Source organism: Anabas testudineus, chromosome 2 (genome assembly GCF_900324465.2).
Source record: "Anabas testudineus chromosome 2, fAnaTes1.2, whole genome shotgun sequence".
In the NCBI taxonomy this organism is placed as follows: Eukaryota; Metazoa; Chordata; class Actinopteri; order Anabantiformes; family Anabantidae; genus Anabas; species Anabas testudineus.
Window position 1 is genome coordinate 19,281,790 of NC_046611.1, and position 21,697 is coordinate 19,303,486.

The 21,697-nt window shown below is 40.8% G+C and overlaps 1 protein-coding gene across 2 annotated transcripts; it reads left to right on the forward strand.

Moving 5' to 3' along the window:
- The first annotated feature begins 607 nt into the window (after positions 1-607).
- Positions 608-21,001, forward strand: tmtopsb (teleost multiple tissue opsin b). 2 transcript variants are annotated; one of them, XM_026361107.1, is made up of 4 exons: positions 608-1,187; positions 6,804-7,132; positions 15,754-15,987; positions 16,468-16,593. In XM_026361107.1, exons 1-4 carry the CDS (start codon positions 800-802, stop codon positions 16,489-16,491), a joined length of 975 nt encoding a protein of 324 aa, XP_026216892.1. In that variant the 5' UTR covers positions 608-799; the 3' UTR covers positions 16,492-16,593. The 2 variants fall into 2 exon arrangements, with proteins under 2 accessions (XP_026216892.1, XP_026216891.1); XM_026361106.1 differs by lacking the exon at positions 16,468-16,593 and adding an exon at positions 19,998-21,001 and having other exon boundaries at positions 611-1,187.
- Positions 21,002-21,697: the final 696 nt, after the last annotated feature.

The following is a 21,697-nucleotide window of genomic DNA, read 5'->3' on the forward strand; positions in this document are numbered from 1 at the left end:
CAACTTCTGCGATATTTTAGGTTTGACTTGGGTTAAAATAATAGGGGCTTCAGATTTAGAAAATAGTCTAAAGATAGTTTTTAGGGGAAAACGAAACTTTTCAGGCAGCTCGACAGTACAAATTAGTCTTTTATTTTAGTTACACCACTGCTGTATGACTAAAACTACATTAGTGTTTTTTTGATCCCTCACGATCGATCAAAACAAATGATGTTCACTGGTCGATGTTAAGAAGTCACGTCTCGCACCTGTCACGCAGCCTCTGAATTGCTTTAATTTGCTGCGTGTTTTATCCAACAAAGGATGGTGGTACAATGCTTCATTGACTGTGCGGGTCTCTCGGTGGTTTGTGCTATTACACACGTGCATGCTCTCAAACACGCACCACACACTGCGCTGAGGGTTTGTGTCTCCAGTGCGTAAAACGTGGGTGATAAAAACCCGAGCGCGCTTTGCGCTCGACCTGTGGCCGCGCTGGAAAAGAAGCGCACCTCCCCAGATCCGGAGCGCACATCGGGGTGTGTGTGTGTGTGTGTGGGGGGGGGGGGGGGCGGCTCTAACGTCTGATAACTCATTCGCCAATGAGCTCTGTTGGGACTGGACAAGCTTAGCGTTGACAAATTTCTCTTCTCTTCCCCGAAACGCGTCCACATGTGCGCTCTCAGCGGAGCAGCAGAGGGTTCCCTTTGCGCCTTCGCGTCTCCACATGGGTTGACTGCGTGAGAAAGCACCGAGACCGGATGGTTCCGTTCCACGGTGCAAACTTCTGCTTGGTCCGAACCCGGCGGCTCTGCTCGGTATGATCGTTTCAAACGTGAACCTCAGCTGTGCGCGCTGTCCCGGAGAGGGAGTCGTCGCCACGGCAGCGGCGTCGACGGACGCGTATGACGAGCTGTCCGGCTCTCTGCCTCCTCCGTCCCTGAGCCCGACGGGGCACCTGGTGGTGGCGGTGTGCCTGGGTTTCATCGGCACCTCCGGGTTCTTCAGTAACTTCCTCGTGCTCGCGTTGTTCTGCCGGTACCGAGCTCTGCGCACGCCCATGAACCTCCTGCTGGTGAGCATCTCGGCGAGCGACCTGATGGTGAGCGTGCTGGGCACCCCGTTCAGCTTCGCGGCCAGCACCCAGGGGCGGTGGCTGATCGGACGCACCGGGTGCGTTTGGTACGGGTTCGTTAACGCGTGTTTAGGTAAGCGAATGTTTTCATTTCATTTGTCGTAAGACACAGGACGCGGGGTGTCCAAGACCACGAAATACACGTCTTATCTTATCAACGAGCGGTTCACATTGTACCCTGTGTGTTTATCCGTCCTCTTGGGACTTCTTCTGTTTTGTTTCACCTCTGACAGCTACAACAAAGAGGACGATGAACACTGTCAGGCTGTGCATCTTGCACGCCGCCTTCTTCTTGTTTGTTTGAAACATATTCACATTTGAAAGCAGCATGTTTTATTTGCTTTGCGTGAAGGACATAAGTCCCTCATCTTCTTTCAGTCTAAATATGAAATGTGCTTTCATCGCCTGCAGCAAAGATCGAAATAAGACTCCAAACTCACTCAAAACAACAACTCCTGCTTACGCATCCCACTTTATTTCAATTTAAATCTCATTTTGTTCCGGAGGTGTAATGTGTTTGGGTTTATCCGCGCTAAAGATTGTAAACTGAAATTCTTCTAGGGACACAAACAATATGATCATAATTTAGATTTAGCCCCGGGATGTGGCTGCACTTTTAATGGAAGAATGCAAAAAAGATGAAGACTAAAAAAAAAAATAATGATAGAACAAGGAAAAAGCATTTTTCGATCGTATTACATAATAAATCAGCTCTCGTTAGGCTCTTATCTTGATCCTTAGAGGTTGTGTCTGATGCTCAGATGTGTGCACACAGTACTGTTGACAGAACTTTTCACCAGTGTTGGAATAAAAACCTGTGACCTTTCAGTTCAATCAGGCTGATCTTTGTCCAGGCTTGATAAATATCACTCCTCTGCTCAGCAACCATATGCAAATGTTGAAGAAAAGCAGAAGAGAGAGATGATCCCACTGCTAGTCAGCATTTTCATGCTTTCCCCTAATGAAGGCAGGTGTGATTGGGAGCAATTGAAGGTGATCAATCAGTCTGTTAATAGACTTCTTTCTTCTTTCTATTCATCATGTCATCATCTATCTCTCTGCTCTCTGGAGTGGTGCTCTTAAATCCGTTGTTTTCTATTTGGAGTCTGGGCTCGATGTAGGTGTTGCTCTTCAACTGTTTTTTTTTTCTCTATGGAGTCTCGACTACAGGAGTAGTAAAGTGCAGTAAGCTGTCCTTGCTCTTAAATCACTTGTTTTCTCTGTGGAGTCTGGACTACAGGAGTGGTAAAGTGCAGGAAGGTGTTCTTGCTTTTAAATCAGTTGTTTTCGCTTTGCAATCTGCACTTGCAGCAAAGCGCAATAAGGTGCAGCGATCTTAAGTAACTTTTCCCTTGTGGAGTCTAGACTTGCAATACGCTGCCGCTTTTAAATGTGTTGTTGTCTCTTGGGAGACTGGACCTGCAGTTGCAGGGGAATGTATGTCAGATTTATAGATAAATCTCCTCTTTTCTCAATGAAGTCTGGAGCCTATTGCCTGCTCCATTCAGAGCTTTTTTCCGTGTGGGGCCTGTCGTCTCTTCTTCATCTTTCTTTCATTAAACTGAATAATTCTGACAAAACTCCTCTATAACTCCATTAGCTGCTGACAGAGTCGACAGATTTCCAATACAGCCTGAAAGCCACAAGCAAGTCTTCCAACAAACTCACAAGTGCTCTGTAATGACATATAAACAATTTTTATCTAATGTGAATTTTTTTTTTTGTGGCCCATGTGTTCAGAAGTGGCTGCAGAATAAACAAGAAATAACTAATACTATCAAAACTGTAAGTGAAAGGATTAAAACGTCACTGCGGAAAAAGACCTAGATGATGAAGAATCATCTGCTTTAGAGATGGGATTCTGGACTCAGCTGGCCAGTGGCTCTGCACTGGAGTGGAGACACTTTAGCATAAAGGATTTATGTGAGCAGTGGGTGATAGATGGTGGTTCGGTGCAAATTGATCAGATAGTAGAAAAACAAAGATTAGCCCAGTTTGAAAATGGCTATAAATAACCTCTTCCGCCATATTCTGGTGGAAAAGGTAGAAATAGCAGAAATGATACACAGGTTAGTGAAGTATCACCCTTTGTGCAATGGGGTTACTATTTAGAAGAGAGAGCATTGTTGGATTAGATGAATTTGAACTTTGCAGAGTTCAAACTAGATTGTGTTTTAGGTGAAGAGAAATGTAGCCTGAGGATGAGATTTAACTTCAACTACACTGCACATTTAGCTTCAGCATCTTTGTGTTGAGAGCATTTCATTTGTGCAGTAACTGAGCCATTTCCGCATGCAAGTGGCTCTCCAATGTTCTTTTGTTGATACTGAAGTGCAAGAATTACAAAAGCTGTTACGCCAGGTTTCTTTTGGTTGGTGACTAGTCAAATTATTCAAATTGAAGTGATGACAACTACACAAAGCCAAAGACTCTTACAACCCCAGATTTCCATTCAGGGTTATAACCGAGTTTAAGTGCATCTACTTACAGGACTGAGATCTATTATTTCACGTACTAGAATAATCTGATTCATTTGTGTAATTCACTAATCACACATCATCCAGCTCTGACAACATCAGTGCTACTGTACCGTGCAATCAGGGGCCGTTAGGAAAGCTGTAATCAAGCCCCATCAGGTCACTCTCACTGGAATAAGATCTTGTTCATGAAGTCAGTGAGAACTTTCTCTCCCTTCTTCAGTCTTTCTCGGTTCAATCTCGGTCTCTGTTGTTCTCATGCATTCGTATAATACCTTACAGAAATGCTTAAGAGGTATTTTTTTAATGTGCTTTCTGGTGATCATGAACAAATGCACCAGACAGAAAATGTACTTCCCAAGGTGTTGGGAAGTACATTTATCTATAGCAACCTGTAGCTATAGTAGTATAGTAACTCTTCTTTATCAGTTGTAAATATTGCGCTGTGTAAACTGACTTATGTAGACTATAGTTAATAATTGGTGTCAGTTTCAGTCAACTAACAGTTCAGTTAGTTATGAATCGTGTATGTTTAGAGTTTAAAGTGTCAACTGATAATTCAGTCATATATTTTGATATCTTCTTCTAGTCTGTGTCAGTTTTCAAGCACATATTCTTGATTTGTCTCTCAGACTGTTCATTTGGACTGTAGAATATAATAACAGGCATTGTTTCGTCCTTTTTGGCATTTTATGATGATGATTTGACAAAACAATCAGCTGTGAGTTGCTAAATATTTTTTAGAGCTCAAACAAGACTAGAATAATCAACAGAAAGAAAATATTTACAACGGATTTCAATAAATAGCTTTGTATTCCTAAAAGAAACATAGTAAAAAAACGCTCCTTTCAAAAAACAGTTTCAACTGTTTTGCAAATGAGAAACAAATTATTTTTCATTTTTCCATCAAACATTTGAACCCGAAACATTTTTTAAGTGGAAAAAACTTTTTTCACATATTTCACAGATGGGAAAAATGAAGGAACTTAGAAAGATTAGCAAGACAAAAACTTTTTCCCCATCTGTTAAGTTGTAAACACAGAGGAGAAAAAAAAACCTAGACAATGGATTGCCAGATTTTCTTTACTCTTGTCTCTCAGAGCCAGCTAACAAGCAGCTGTGTTTCCTTTAATCTCATCACACTGTTGTTACAGTGATACTCTTCATGTCAAAACTTTATAAACTTAAAAACTCAATTATTTAACTTTTACATCATACAAATCATCCTCCAGCTGCAGAAATCTGATTTTACTAATCCGATTCTATGATTACAGAACTGGATTTGTAACATGCCGCTGAATTGGATTGGATCAGAATCAGGTTACTCCGGAAAACTGTCAGTAAAAGGGATTAAATGGATGCAAATACACTGCTAGTGCTCTGGAAGTTGTGCTGAGTGAGCAGCAAATGAGAAATTGCCTGGCTGGGAACAAGTGCTATTGCTTTACCATGAGCTGAATCGGGAGCAAGATGGAGAAGAAGAGTAGACAATAAAGAGGGGGGGGCAGAAGTGTGGTAAAGAAGAGAGAAATAGGGATTCAGGGAGAAAGAAATAAAAGAGAGACAATGGAGAAGAGTCACACAAGAGAAAGAGCAAAAGCAAAAGACAATGAAGGATGATTAGCTCCTGTGCTGACTCAGGCCTGGGACATCGGGTCATTCATTTTACCATAAATCTATTCTGCACCACTCCAGAGTTGGGTGAAGAAGAATCAGGCCTCAGGTGAAAAACCTATTAAAATGCATGCCGTAGAATGAAAGTGGGCCATGTTTGAATCAAAGCCAACGTTAGGGACTGATACGCTCCCCCCAAACCTCACCAGGCTCAGAGAAGAGAGTGTGCAATCATTGCAGCAAATGAATGGCAAAGTGGTCACAGAGGTAGGACGAAAATTCATATTCAAAGATTCGTCTATAGTGGACGGACTTAACACATTAAAGCTGCACTGATGAACAGTTTTTTTATTAATAATGCATCAAATATCGTTGCTTGTAATGACGAACTTACGGAGATTTATCATGCAAAGCTGTAGTTCTTGTTAGTTCTGTAAATCCTTTTAGCCCCTTTTAGCGTATTGTTTTGCTTTTCCAGCCACAATTTCAGTTTTGTCACAATTTTTCGTGCAGCAGCTTTTGATGGGAATAAAAAACTGCATTCATTCTGCTACGAACTGCAGAGAGTCACAGTTACTAAGCTGATGTGCGACGTATCACCTAAAAGCTTAACAGGTTTCCCAAAACTAAATGTGTATACTGGAAATACTTTATCTACTTTCCAAACTTCATTAACTAGCCAACTAAAAAAAATATCTGGGAAGTAACTTTGAACTTGCTCTTAAACCCTCTTTGTGTAAGACCTGCTGGTAGTGTTACAAATGCTGCTTCAGGCTTCAAACTATAACTTATTCAACCAGAATATTTTTAGATAAGCTATAATTACATAAAAGAATCCTACTCATATGGAGATTTATTGTGTTTTAGGCTTCATTTTTAATCTCAATATCCATTTATAACTCAGTTTTAAGTGTCATAATGCTGCATATGTATGCATATATGCTGATTTCATCGCGCTAATACGGTATGTTAATTACCTGCTTGACCCAAAAGGGCAGACTTGTGTGCTTTATCTAACTGCAGTTCATCAGTAATGAATACAGAACGCTCTTATTCCCTCCTCATCCCTCTGCAAACACACTAACACCCCACTGACACACAAGCACAAAATTATTTCCATTATCCTCAAGACTCTATTTGTTGTTCCTGTCAACACATTGTGCGCTCACAATCCCACCACAACGTCTGTACCAAACGTGCCCCGGTGTCAGCCAATCACAAGCCTTCATCATTGTAGTGCTGTGATTATCTGTAATCAAAGTCTCAGTCCCCGGGATCTAATGGAGGTAAATTACCCCAGGACCAATACTTTTGTTCGAATGAGCTCATATAAGACTTAAACAACAATGTGCTCCAATAGAACACATTCATCAATTAACTATTTGTGCGTTGCAACAGATTTCACATAAATGTATCTGCCAATGTAACCACCAATGTAAAATCAGTGTCTGTTTATTCGGTGTAAGCAGGTTATGATGTGATAATTAAAACTAGATCCAGTCTATTGGGTCCTGAGGAAATGTATACATCTCTGCTCCTTGTTGTATATTTATGCCACAGTATTTTACTGATCACTTGTTGTGTACATCCATCCTCAGGCATTGTCTCCCTGATTTCTCTGGCTGTTCTCTCCTATGAGCGCTACTGCACCATGATGTTGCCCACTATGGCTGACGGCAGAGACTTCCGCCCAGCGCTGGGAGGGATCTGCTTTTCTTGGTTCTACTCTGTGGCCTGGACTGTACCTCCGCTGCTGGGTTGGAGCAAATATGGGCCCGAGGGTCCCGGCACCACCTGCTCAGTTGACTGGAGGACCCAGACAGTGAATAATATCTCCTACATCATCTGCCTGTTCACTTTCTGTCTGGTCCTGCCCTTCGGCGTCATCCTCTACTCCTACGGCAGGCTCCTGCATGCCATCAGACAGGTATGATTCTGCAAATGTTTATGTTATATATGAAAGTTGTTAAACAGTGATACAATAAGCTTTTGGGGAAAATATGATCCGTCCCTCGGATGTTTGGGTTAAAAACATCTGTCCGACACAGACGCAGCAAAAAGTACCTCAAGGTAAATTAGAGACATGGCATCAGAAAGAAAGTGCACGAATCAGCTTCATGCCAAACCCGTTTCCATGACCTTAACTGATCCGCTACGGTTCTCAAAGCCGTCCGTCAGTCTGAATGTTCAATCTGTGACAGCGAAGTTGATGAGAGAGGAGAGAAAATAAGGTCAGATATTCAAAGACTCGAGTTTGAAAGCTGCATCAAGTGATCTCAACAACGTAGTCTATTAAAGCTGCCAAAGTCAGTTTGTACTCTTGTCTTCTGCTTTACACAATTGCTGCTGCTGGAGAAGTTAAGGCCAAACAGCCTCTGTGAGTGTCTGAAGCCGTATCCTATCCTCTTGCACGAACATAATTTACACCTTGATGCAGGAACAATGGACGCAAGAGAAGGTTACGAAATGACCCAATTTCTGGATGACAGACATCATTTGCATCCAGATATTGCTGATATCAATAGTGTACTGTGTCTGCTCCTGTCACATCACATCTGTCCTTACTGACACTTAGTTCAGGAGAAGTAGTGGTGGAAGTTTCAACCTGGATTTGAAGAGGAGTTTGCTCAGTCTCATACTGGTCTTCCATGAGCTATGCAGATTAATGTTGGGGAGCACTGTCTAAATCAGTAACACCACATCTGTAAGTTGCTGTAGCTCACTGGCATCAGGTGATTCAGTCATGCTTCACTCCCAGTGGCTCATTATTCAGCTGTGCGGCTGTGCTGGTTACTAACGTCCAATCATTTGACTACAAGCGTAACAGGAAGGCCTATAACGTCTGGTTGCTGCCACAGCTCCCTCCATCAGAACCTCCTCCTTACAGTGTGTGCTGAATCTTTGCTGACCTTATTAAGAAATGATCTTTTTATATGTGTCTTTTAAGGGTGGTCATCGTTGCTACCTTAAGGACTTCTTCAAAGAGCAAATGCTATTCCACAAATCTAAGTGTATATCTGACTTTGCAATTCAATTTGGACCTTAAAAAAAGCTAATCGATGAAGGTCAGGCTCTGGTAGGTTTTGAATATAGGTGTTTAACCACCTGCAGGAGTCTGCTAATATAATGAGCAGTTTTTCTATAAGAAAATCTTTACAAACTCTGAAATAACAAGTAATGTGGAGGCAGAGTGACTCAGAGAGAACCAGGTAAAGGTATGAGCAAAGTTGAGTGTAGTACTATTGGGTGAGATCTGAGAAAATGTCTGTGGAAATTCTCTGGAAAGCTAAAAATAGTCATTAGGATCAGGAGTGGAGAGCAGTGCAAGGGTTCTTTCTGCAGGCGGGTGTTAATGACAGGATTAGAGATGACTGTCTTCGTTACACTCTGCTCAGGCGCTTCATTAAACCTCCAGACTACAGACCTCCGCACCCACTGCCAGCTAATCACAGGAGACAAAAAGTCTTCATGTAGCTATGTGTGTGTGTCTGTCTGTGTGTGTGTGTGTGAGGAGAACCAGGGCTGTAGTAACCCCCGATGACACGACGAGCATGGCCACACATTGCTTCTGTGAATTCTGAGGTTCAAGTGACTTGAGGACGAGTTTAAATTGTACAGTTACACACAAATGATGTGTCAGTATGATATTTTTAGACTCTTGAATCTCGTGGCCTGTGTGTGTGTGAGGGCAGCAAACACTTAATTGATCAGAAATTTAAATATCCAAATATGAAGAGTTATTATTTAAAGTGTAAATAGTACTTTCAACATTAACTAACAACCCCTCACACACCTGTTCTCAGTTTTCTTGGCAGAGCTCTCGGTGCTCATACCAGCCTGTTCCAATAGCATCCCTGCCAGGTCATTATGTTTCAGCAGCAGGTTTTCGTGTGGGCTGCTGTTATTTCGCCTGAAATCTGCGCCTGACGCCTGTTACCTGCCTGCACGCCTGGTCCACTTCATTAGCTCGGTTCAAATACTACTTCTCATGTGCACACGTGGGTTTCTTTACACCAGCCGTGACATTTGTAACCATCACATTTCTGCCCTACTTACACTAAGCACCTTTAAAAGCCTGAGAGTGTAAAGTTCACAGATGACACAGTCGTGAGTGCCTTCACCCAAGTCTGCATATCTACGGCAGGTTGAACACCTGGCCCCTCTGTTGCAGTCGAAACAACCTGGACATGAACAAGCTCCAAACTCCCACTGTTAAACTTGTTTACTGATTTCAGAGATCGGGACATTTCTACTCAGTTTTGTGAACAAAACTTTGATTGATGCTGTTTGTGCTGCTAAACAAGTTTGGGGGCTCTGGGCTGCAACATTCAAGTGAGCACACATGATAGAGGAAATATTAAAAATGGAATAAAATAATAATAATAATAATATAAAGATGCTCTGGCGTGAAGAACCATACCTGAATGGCAGATGTCCCCTTGCATTTCCTTTTAGTCTGATGGTGTGTTTTCAGTGACTCTGTTGTACCTCAGTGTTTAGTTGCTCTTCATGTTTTCCTCTAACTTCGTTTGAGATGGCTAAACGTGTTTGTTCACAGCCATTTCTGTGAGCCCTGGGTGTTGATGTGTTAATGCTCTTTGCACAAGAATTTAATTTACCACACCATTTGCTGGTCCATGTACCATGCCTCTGTGGGTTTCTGCTGTTCCTACTTGCTCGGATCCTTTTTCCTTTTTTTCTTTCTTGTTCTTTCTGCTATTTGAAGTTAAAGTGTGATTATATGACATTATATGAATTGACCGGAATGTGTGAGATTGATTGAACTTTCCTCGCAGGCGAGCAAGGCTCTTCTCCATTACAGCAAGAATTTAACCTTTAAATTAATAATATTGGTGCCCGTTTTGGAGCAGTAGAGGAAATAGGAGAGAAAGAAGTGATGCTTCAGACTCGCTTGTTTAGCTGATGACACCTTCTGAATTAATTAAAGTGAGGAAAACAAACCAGGTGTAGTGAGACGTGTCGGATTCCTGCTTCCTGACTGCGTTAGATTAAGATGGGTGGCAGGTACGCTGATGCATCCAGGTAGGCATAGAGTGGAGAAGTAAACAGAGGGGAATATTGAGAAAGATGATGACCACGGAGGATTATGGCTGGGAGTAGGACATTTTTATTCCTCTGTTGAAGCACACCAGCCCTTTCTATTCTCTAAAAACATATTCCAGGGGTAGGGTTAATGTGGATACATGTGCTTGTTTGTGGAATTGATCACTTTTTCTCCAGGTCCTCACATAGATAGATGTGTAGATAATTACAGTGTATAAATACCATTACAAGTTTTAACCTCTTCTGTCTTCTTTCACTAAACTGCAGACAAACCTTGTCTGTAACCAGCCAGTGCATGTGTCATTGGTTTTGACAATGTTTTTGTGGAGCATCTGCAAATATTGTTGTTTTCATTTTTTTCACTTCTTCACATGGTTCAGTTAAATGCACCAAGCAAAAGAGCAGTTTGTCTGTTCTTGTTGCTGCTGCCAGAGTTGCAATCAGGTTTTGTATGGAGCATGTGTGGAACACACCTGTGTCTCTGCCCTTATCCCCAAAATCTGTGTGTTTGTTTATTTCACTTTGCAGTTTGTGTTATGTGGTTAAAAGATGAATTTGATCAGTTTGATATTGATCCAACACCATAGCTCTGAAGCTCTTTGTCTTACATTTTCAGTTTGCACTTGGAAATGTTTCACTTCGCATTAAGCTAAATGTAATGCTTAACAATGCAGTGAACTGATTGAAATCTGTAATTCATAACTGGAGGTGGAGGTGATTCACTTCAGGTTATTAAAATATCATCCAGATTACCACGCTGACAAGTGGTTTATTAAAAAGAATCATACAGATAGCCGCTTCAGTTAATGAACTGCTAACATCCTAATCATTTTCACAGCTTTGTTTTGAGAGGATGATTGTGTAATCTAATGTTGTGGAAAGTTCTTTGGCAAATTTGTTAATTAACCTCAACAAAATATAACATTATTGTATGTAGTGGAAGACAAGAGAAAAAGCTCGGGGTGATAGAGACCGGCATCAAGTAGGGATAGTGTTTAGTTCTGCTGTCTGCATACTCAGTTTGTGCTAGTGTGGGTAAATTTGATGTTGAAATCATCTTTGTGAAAACACTTTTTGGCAATATGAGGAAAATTTGAATGGCCTTCCCCACTGCGAAGTATTGTTAAGAGTTGGTTTTAACACTGAGGACATTAGGTTTAGGGTTAGGGATTTACCTGAATGAATGAATGATGTCAAGCAGTGTCCTGACATAGCTGTACTGATGTTTGTTCTGGCTTTTATGTATTGTTGTGTATCTGCGGCCCAAGTGTGGAGAAAGAAAATCCTTTGCCTACACAGCAGGTATTTTCTCACTTGTAGTGCAAACACACCTACAGTGAAACTCATTCCCAGAGTTTTGCAGAATTCAATTAAATCCTGTGTGCGTACTGTGTGTTGAACCCTGACGTTGTACACAACAAAGAAACCAGAGAGGCTGGGGGAGTTGGTCTTCACATTGCAAGCTTTATTGTGTTCTTATTTGGTATTGTAATCATCCATCATCCTAACCGCATGTACTCTTAAGGGTCGCGAGGGTGCTGGACCCTGTCCCAGCAGGAATTGGGGCAGAGGAGGAGTATACATCGGACAGGTCACCAGTCCATCACAGGGCTAAAACGTATAGACAGACAAACAGTCACTCACAGTAACACGTACTAAAAATTTAGAGTCACCAATGTAAACATGTCTTTGGACAGTGGGAGGAAGCCAGAGAGGACCCACCTCTTTCCTACTGTTAGGCAGACATGCTAACCACTACACCACCATGCTGCCCACTAATCAAAATCATTGTATTAAAATTCTTACAGCACTTTGTGAAATATATTTTTGCACTTATGCACATTATATGTTGCAATTGTTCACCTAGTTGCACATTTCTGAATCTGAATATGATTTAAATATAATTTCTATTTCATATCATGGATATTAGAGTAACAGCTGTCATTTGCAAGAGCGATTTTTATCTGTGTCAACACAGCAGCTGCTTTGTTTCCATCGCTCCATAATAACTTTTTTATTGTGGCTGATTAGGACGAAATGAACCTCAGCATCAACTATTTGAAAAGTACAGATTCTAGTAGTTAAATATTTATTTCTAAAGCCAATCTTGGCTAAAAGACACAAATGTTCAATGAGAAAAATAGAACCAAGTAGTATTAATCAAGTAGCTTCTGACAAATCCAGCATGGCAGATTTGATAAAACATGAAGTATTTAACATTTAAATATATAATGTCATTTGACTTTACTGCTGGACACCATCAATAAGGTTTCTCAGTGCAGAGTGCGCAGTGACAACCATAAGTTACCATCAGCTCACTAAGCATCACTTGATTATTTTAATGAATTACGGTGTTCGTCAGCTCTGAATCCAGATAAAACGGCGACTGTCTCACACGTGGCATTCAACTTTGATTGAGCTTCCAATTTAATGAATCCAATTAACCCTTTCCTGACACTCTTAGTATCCAAAATAAAGCATTTGAAGTACATTTGCTATGAAAATGTGTTGTCTCCTCATGTAAGAGCTTTTAAGCTCCAGGGGTTGCGGGGTCTAAAACAATAAATATCGTTAATCTCTATGTTTCTGGACCTCTGTGCAGCCTCTGTCTCCTCCCTCTGCTCGGTTAATTTAAGGTGTAGATTTAAGATTCAGGGTGCACTTTCAGCCTTTGCTTGTGCACAGAAGTTTGTCTCCTTTGTCCTTCCCTTCAGCATGATGAACAATCAGGCTGTACACTGCACCCCTATTCAGGTCTTACAGCTGATGCATAGGCCGTGTTTGTAAATTGGTTTTGTTTGCACATGGAGACTGAGTTAGGAATTTGCCCTTGGTATAGTCGGACAAAAAGTTATTAGTATAAAGAAGTGACCACAAAGGATATTTAAAAGGAGAGTATGTTGTATTATAGCTTAATATAAAAACAGGAGGCCTTTAAAACTCACAGTCAAAAATCGTCTTTATAAAATATTCAGAAAATATTCTGCAAACCAGCAAGATGATGCATGTCCTCGACCATGAGACACCATGTGGTCCACTGCTGACCTGAAGGTGTCACAAGCTGCGATATTATAGCTTTTAATCCCATCCTGTGTTCAGTCTTAATAAGAATTGCCTCAGGTGGAAAGCAGACACCTGCGATAGACACAGCACCTGTCACCAGGATTGAGAGGGTGCAGTTTGCTCAGAGTAACATTCAGACGATGATTTAGTTCTTTATCCTTTGAAATCACTATTCAAATGGTGGCAGCTCATAAAGCTTACGGAAAAGCAGGCTGTCCCAACATTAGCACATTCAACCTCCTCTGTGCTTTTGGCAGGACCAACAAATACAGTTTGGGCCAGGGTTTTCAAATCACATTTGTCACAGTTGATCCATTTCTTAGTAAATAAAAATATAAAAACAAGTTTTAGCTCCACAGAATACAGTATTTTTTCAAAACATAATTTATTTGGTTTCCGTTCGTTTTGTTGTGGGATGAAAAAGTAGCTGTATGGAGCAAACAGTAATCCATCACTGCAAACATTTTTGTCACGTTTCATTTGTTGCAGTCAGGTGCTGTAGTTTTTGGGAAAACCTTTCCTCTTTCAATTAGCTCAGGTACGTGAGAGGTGCAAACAAACTGCTAAACAAGAAAGAGTTAATGCTACGATTTCGCTCAGTTCTCCAGAGGTTGATGTTTACTCGTTTGAACGCTATTACTTTCCAGCTCTTTTCTAACACAGCTCGCTGATTAAATACTTAGTCGCATATAAGTATCCACTCTTGAGAATGAGAGCATGTTTGAATTCATCACCAATCGAGAGAGTTTTCAGAGTGAAAACTTTGTTCCAGCTTGTAACTGCAGGATTGGAGTTGGTTACTGAGTCAAATCAGTAATATGAGTTTCGATGCTGTTACTGATCCAATGTTATCACATCTGTTTCCCCAATCAAGATAATGCACATGAACATTCACTCATTACTTTGCCACTCAGGCTCACAGAAGAGAAAATTGCCCGAGCATGCATATTTTTCTTCAAGAACTAACTTTCTCATAACGCTGCAGAGTTTTGTTTGCGGTTAAGACACAACTTAAATCAGACGAGGCTGACGTGAGACGTATCCGAGACTAATTTTAATGTAAAAATACATCACATACGGGGGCTTCAAGAGAAACAGAACTTCATGGTCTAAAATCTTTCACCTGAACCTTTCTAACTCTGCCCCGCACTCTGTAATCTGCTTACTTTGGATTGGTAAATTATTTAGAAGTTTCTAAATGCAGTATTTATGTTGGCAGAGAGGATGATCGAGTGGGGTTTTTAATCAGTTCTGCTTTCGCAGCGATAAATATTTAGCTGCAGTTCAGTTGTCTGGGGGTCTATCAGTGGGTTCACTAATCAAGTACAGTATTTATCGTGCTCTCACTCAGGTGCTCGGTGCAAATCAAATCTAAAGAAATTAATTACAAAAGCACTTTTTATTCCAACAACACAGGAACGTCTCCCTTCGTTGTTGAGCACTACAGATTCTGTGATCAGCTCTAAACTCACCAGTTTGAGGAAGATCAAGCAAAGGTTTCTGTAGAAAAACATTTTCCCCATTTGAGGTTAATACAGCGTTGCTTGGCGTGCACTGCGGATGCTGAATGGATTGTCCTGCTGGACACAGAATAAAATGACAAACTGAAGGTAATTTTATCTCCTGTTACACCGCATTTGTTTTATCAGGCGATCTTCAGCCTGATTTGTCTTAGTCTGATTCCAGTGTAAGTCACCAGTGCAGAGCCTGCTGTCAGAGGGATTTATTGTCCATTTCTATTATCCACTTACCGACTGTGGGACAGCCTGAAATATGGCAAACCCTCCAGGTGAGTGTGAAGATGAAGGCAGTGTAGATATAGGGCGATGGTATTGGGGCCAGGATGGGAAGAGCCTTGATTTTTAACTGAAGAGTTATGAGATTTTGTGTTGTCCCTTACAGTCGAGGATTATTTGGCTCTATTGGCTATAATACTTTTCTTGGAAAAGCAATAAAAGAAAAATGTAAAAGTAATTTTATGGGAACAGAGTGTATCTTCAGGGGTAAAAGTAGTTTTTGTCCAGCACTCTTTAGCGTTTACTATAGACCACAGATATTGTGTATGTAATGTTTATTGTGTATGTTACAAAATATATCAGCAGTTCTAGGTTATATTACTGGATTTAACATGGCATTAAAATGTGTGATTTTTGTCTGACTGAAGTTTAAACAGGTGTAAGTACTTAAATTATTTTGTCTTCGAGCTCGAGTTGAACCATAACATCAGTGTATGGTGTTGAAATGTAGCTCCCAGAACTCCTGAGCTAAATGATAAAGTAAGATTGGCTCCTCATTTGTGGAATATTCAGACTAAATGTACCAAGTTGTGATGACCTTGTTCTTTCACTCCCTCTTGAACTGGTTTTTCTAATATATGTTATATTATGATAAAGAACCAGTGAAGTTTTTTCTCTCTCTCAGGTGAGCAGTGTGAGTTCAGTGGTGACCCGCCGCAGAGAGAAGCGGGTGCTGGTGATGGTCATCACCATGGTGGTGTGTTACCTGGTCTGCTGGCTGCCATATGGAGTGGCAGCTCTGCTCGCAACCTTTGGCCCTAGCGACCTTATAACCCCGGAGGCAAGCATCACCCCCTCACTGCTGGCCAAGTTCTCCACTGTGGTCAACCCCTTTATCTACATCTTCATGAACAAACAGGTGAAGTGTTTCTCTCAGACATTCTCACTTCATTTGTCTGCATATGTTAATTCATGTATTTATGCTCCTTCTACATCTGATAACAAGACGTAGAAAGAACATGAATGTAACAGTGTATATCTGTTTTACTTATGACTTCGGTTCAGTTGCTGCCAGTAGTTCTCACTCCCATTATTTTAACCGTGTTTCATTTTTAGGTTCAAGTTGGGCCTAAACAGGGGAAACAATGGTACCAAAGCTGCAAGGTGCCAAGAGTATTAGTTCATTTTCCAGTTCATCAGAAGAGCCGTAGTGCACACTGATGCTGTTTACTAACTTTCATCTCTCATTTGCAGATTTTACTGTTTCATATTTATCCATCTCCCATTTCACCACCTCTTATTGATTGATGCCTCTTTTTTGTTTTTTTATGTTCCAGTGCTGTTAAAGTAGTAGTGCTCTGTTTCTTTGGGTTAAACCATCTCTTTTCTTTCCTTTCAGCTTGTCACTTTTAGCTGCAGCTGAACTCTGCTGGTTCCCGTGCAATCCAAAGATGCCAAAAGCTAAATTGTCCAGTTATTGTGGTTCCTTCAAATACATGAATTAAAACTATGCTGTACATTAAATAAGGCTTTAATATCTGTTTAAAACAACATAATAGTGTGTTTACAATTAAAATGTACCATTTTGTGCTATCTGAATGTAAACTGTTATAGATCAGAGTCTGCTGTTCTGTGTGTCTAATGACAGGTGGGGTCTAATAATGTCCCCTCCCATTTTTGAGGGAAAGACACGTGATACAGTCACTCGAGGCAATAACTGAAATGAGTTAAATGAGATTCACACCCAGGGGTTAATGCAAATAGACCTCCCCTCTCCATATGATGGCTAATTTACACCTTCGGCCTGAACGCACATGCAAACACATGACAACACGCACACACACAAATGCACAGATAAAACACAGAGGTGCAACATTATTATCATGGTGTCAAAGCCGTAACAGAGGATAACACCTCCCACCCGCTGTCAGGACGTGAAACTGACATTCAAGGACACAGAAGACGAAAAACACTGATGAAGAAGAAAGAGAAAATAAGCTGGTGGAAGCCACAGGCCTTCCTAAGTGAGAGCAGAGCAGACCTCAAGGTTCTTTATGCTGCATTTCACAATCAATAAATCATTACGGCAGTTATTAGTAGATTAGTATTAATCACTGTAAACCAGCTTCAGAGAGAACAGCTCACGCGTGACGCCACTCTGCTTTCCACAGTCTGACTAGTAGGAACGTTGTTTTTCCATCTGAAAGTAAAATACAAGCTTTCCCCACTTGTAAAGCTTTAACCTGGCTTTGGTCAAAATAAACACCAGCTCCTATTCTGGTTCATGCAAACAAGAGCAAGCAGAGAGTCGCCAAAGTAATTAGACCCACAGCCATGCCATCACCAAAACATGTCCACTGACAGGAACCATTTGAACAGATAAAAACCTAATAATATAAAGACCTCTTTTACTGTTAACTCTGTTTGTCCAGTTTTCTAGTTGTGACTCATACTTTATATTGTATTTGTTATATATAATATACACTTTTATATATTCATACATATAAATAGACTCAATGTTTTTTTTCTTTGTGCAGTTGTTGTGGCTCGAAAGTTTTAATAGATTTCAAATGAGCTAAACACTGAAGTAAATTTTTAATCTTAGCAGCAATATTGTAATGAGCGGAACAGAAAATAGAAGAGTGAATTTAAAAAAAAAAAACAGACTGAAGGTAGGACACGGATGAAACACAGGTAGGCAAAAGAAAGGTGACGGGCAGGAGACGCACAGGAAGTTCTTTTTATCTCTGAAAGGTAATGCAGCGTTGATCTTGATTAGCATGTGATGTTAGTATCAGGCGGCGACACACTGTGGTGGTGACCTTTCCTTTTAGCCCCCGCACACACTCTTTTATCCGTCTGTGTCTCTGTGTGTCTGTTTCTGTTGGACTAGCTGTCTCTTTGAGCTTATGAGACATTTCACTTTGTTTGATGACTGACTTGTGACAGCGGCGCGTTGTCTGCCAAAGTGAAGTTCGTCCTGTGTACACGTGTGATGATTCAGTTCCCTATTAAACTCTTCAGGGTCACAGATAAACACTCGGGAGGCTGCGCTGTGTGGCGCTTTCAGTCTTCAGTTCCTCCCAGCCCATAAGTATGGCAGCCGTGTGTTGAGGCGAGTTGAAGACTTCAAGCGCTGCACAGGTTCACGCCCTGGACGCCATCAAACAAACTCCTCCTGCGTTGGCACTTTTCTGAGAAAGGTGCCGTTAACGCTGTTCATACGGTGAATGAAGTCAAATGTAGATTATTGCACATAATCTCTTGTTCACTTTCCTTGTAAATGACTGTTTTAAGTTTTGAAGTAAAATGTGAATCAGTGCATGTTTCATTCATATGTGCAGCGTATTCAACATTGGCAAAGAATTTCAAGTACATTTTTGTGACCCAGGTATCTTCTGTTTATGCTACTTTGTACTACTTGTTCTTACGTTATCCTGTAGTTAGGTGTGATGCAAAAATGATTTCATTGAATATGCATAACTGATGAGTACTTTCACTTGGTTCTTACGGATTTTAAAAAGTGATTGTGACGTGATTTGGAACAACTGTCACCCTGGACTCTGTGTCAAACTGATTGTATTTTGAAGGTCAAAGTCAAGGTCACAGTGACCTCATGTTCATCCAGTTCTTGAAATGTGATGTCTTGAATGATCACGTGTGGTCAAAGATGAACTGATTAGATCTTGTTGGCCACAGGTCAGTATGACTTCATGTATGTGAGTTCTCTTTAGTGCATCTCGAAAAACACCTGGAAGGAATTTTATTATCTGACACAAACATCTACTTGGACTCTAATCTTACTAGAATAGGAGTCTGGTCAGACGTGCATGTGAACACTGGTTCTAGTTATATGATACAGATACAAATGATTGAAAAGTCTATAAAATATTGTTCAGATATTTTTCAAATTTAAAGTTTGTAATGTATGTAATAAAAAGTATGCTTTTAATATTTCTCTCCTGTTAATCATCTAACAAAACTTCAGATTTATCTAGTGTGCTAAAAAAAATAAGAAATCTGTAATATCTGTGTTTAACTTGAAATATTGGCAAGTTATCATCATGGATAAAGTTGCTTTGTCACAGTGCTGCAGAGTGGCAGATAAGGATTTGGTCACTTCTCAGTCTTAAGGTGTCAATCTGTGCCTGAATCTATAATCCCTCACGATGTCAACTTGTCCTGTTTTTCCTCAGACATCCCTTTCTCCTTCACACTTCCCACCCCCACTTCACACATCTATCCAATTTGTTTCTTCTGGGGTTTTTGCTGTTAAGCAAACAGATTTTTTTTTTTTTTTTGCGCCCAGGCACAGCTCTCCAGCAGATTAATAAATTGGGATTTGAACAGAGAGCTAATTTTGAAAGCGCTATAATTTCCTCGGGGTAGCAGAAATTAATTGGTTCATATATGATGAATTTTTAACCAACTGCTCAAGTATCTTCGTTAAAAGGGGCCACAAACTGGTCTCATTTGCCCCGTCAATCACTGCGTGTCGGATTTTTCAGAGTGAAAACCTGCTAGGGGAAACTGCTCAGTGAGTTTCAAAAAGAAATTGTCGTGTCTCACGTAACATGCCAGTTTGATCTGCGGCGCCCTGGGGAAATGTAGTTGACTTTAAGTATACGTGTGGAACTGGAGAGTATACTAAGTACACTACGTTTATCCAGGGGAGTGCGCTGCCAGCTGGACTACAAACATGGAGGAGGGACGAAGGATGACTGATCTGGAACTACGTGATAAACACCTATATTTTCATTTGTCTGTGTTTTACATGTCTGACATTTACTGCCATCAGAACCTTTACCTGATAGTAATGAAGTAATGATAATGATGTGTGCATGTGGATAAATGTGAGTGTTTAGTACTAAACAGAGCAGAAATTATCCAAACCACTTCCTTATAATGATTCCAATCCTGTGTTTGCAGTTCTACAGGTGTTTCAGGGCGTTCCTCAGCTGCACCGCCCCTGAGCGAGGCTCCACTTTAAAGACATTTTCACGGATGACAAAGACACTCCGCACCGTCCGTCAGGACAAGGAGCACCACGTGTCCGCTCCGGCCCCTTCCTCAGTCGTGCCCACGCACAAATCCATCCACGGGTCATCGCAGGGAGCCAATCGTGTGGCTCCATCTCCATCAAATCCAGAGTTTGCCGCTTGCTACACCCCTGCTGCTATCACCCTCAAGCCTAAACTGATTCTGGTGGCTCACTACAGGGAATAATAACAGAAAACCACAACATGGGGAGCTGAACATTTACAGAAAATAGTAGAGAAGAGCGAGAAAAGTAAGCCCGGTGGGAGATTGAAAATACAAGCTGGGTTGTTTTAATCCTGAAACAGGTTGTTGCTGTGTGCAGCAGGAAAACAGGGTTACACACAAAACGCCAGTTTAATCCTGCTCAGTAGCAATTCATACAAAGCAGCAGGTAGATATGAAGAGCAGGTGTGAGCAGTCTCAAGAGCTTCTTTGTTAAGATTACAGACTTCTGCCATTAGACTGTAATTGCTGTGATCACATTTATTGTACAAAAGAGCACAAAGGTTGCATTAAATCTCACTTGCCTCTGCCTAGAGTTTTGCTAAAAATGACCTTCAGGGATAAATCCGAGATTAAAATTTGACTTGTGTTTGTGTGTTTTTGAAAGGGTGGCCGGTCCCTTCATTCTGCAGGACGATTCACTTTAGTTTATTTTGTGGAAAAGGTCAGGACTTCAGGGTGAGCCCACGCAGGGCCAACATAAAGAGTTGGCTGATTACAAAAGCAGATGTCCGCTGTTTGGAACCAGTCATACCTGCTTTTATAAAAAAATGCCTGAAAGCAAAATCAGGTTGTGGTCTAGAGCCTGAGATGATTATTCATGCTGGGAGAGCGCTGCTTGGAAAACAAATGTTTGAGAATAGAATTAGGTTTAAAGAAGATTCTTTTGATGTTGTTTTAGGAAATGATTTGTTGTTGAAATAAAAACACTTATTGTGAATTCAGGTGTGTTTTTCTTCATGAATGTGCAGCAGGTATTTACATGTTTACAGACCAATGTACATGGAGAGGACGATGAGGAGGAGCTGCACTGAAGTAGTTCAATTTGATAAAAGAAAACACAAACATATCCGTTTATTTCTACTATTTAAGAGATAATTCTGTTATGTGACTTAATAATTTCTAAATCTGCGAAACAATTCAACAACATCTCAGAGAAACGCTGCGTTCTGTGGTGGAGATTTGGTGTCTAGCTACAGTTTACAGGATTATTCCTTTTTCTCTCCCTGTGCTAATTCGGTTGAAGATGATAGAAGCATTTTCTCTTGACCCCATTTCCATGCCTGAAATTTGAAGATTTGACACAGTAATAAAGATTTGTTGAACATTTTTATGCAATTTAGAACTGGGAATATTTTTATTATGACATTATTTACACTTTGCTGCTTACAGAACATCTATTATCAATACTGAGGCTGTTATGAAAGCAATTAAAGGCATATTCGATCATGCCGCGGGGGATGTATTTCGAGTTGCTACTGTTTCTCTTTCATTAGTAGAAGAAGTGGCTGTGTGTTGTCTGTTAATATATTTTCTTTGCCGCAAATACAGAAAAGCAAATTGGCTCCACAACACCTGCCATGTTG

What these genes read in the sequence shown, in the direction of transcription:
- tmtopsb (XM_026361106.1), top strand. Translation starts at nt 800, where the DNA reads ATGATCGTTTCAAACGTGAACCTCAGCTGTGCGCGCTGTCCCGGAGAG. An exon ending in GTTCGTTAACGCGTGTTTAG is followed by an intron (nt 1,188 to 6,803) that starts GTAAGCGAATGT and finishes ATCCATCCTCAG; the next exon opens with GCATTGTCTCCCTGATTTCT. An exon ending in ACATCTTCATGAACAAACAG is followed by an intron (nt 15,988 to 19,997) that starts GTGAAGTGTTTC and finishes CTGTGTTTGCAG; the next exon opens with TTCTACAGGTGTTTCAGGGC.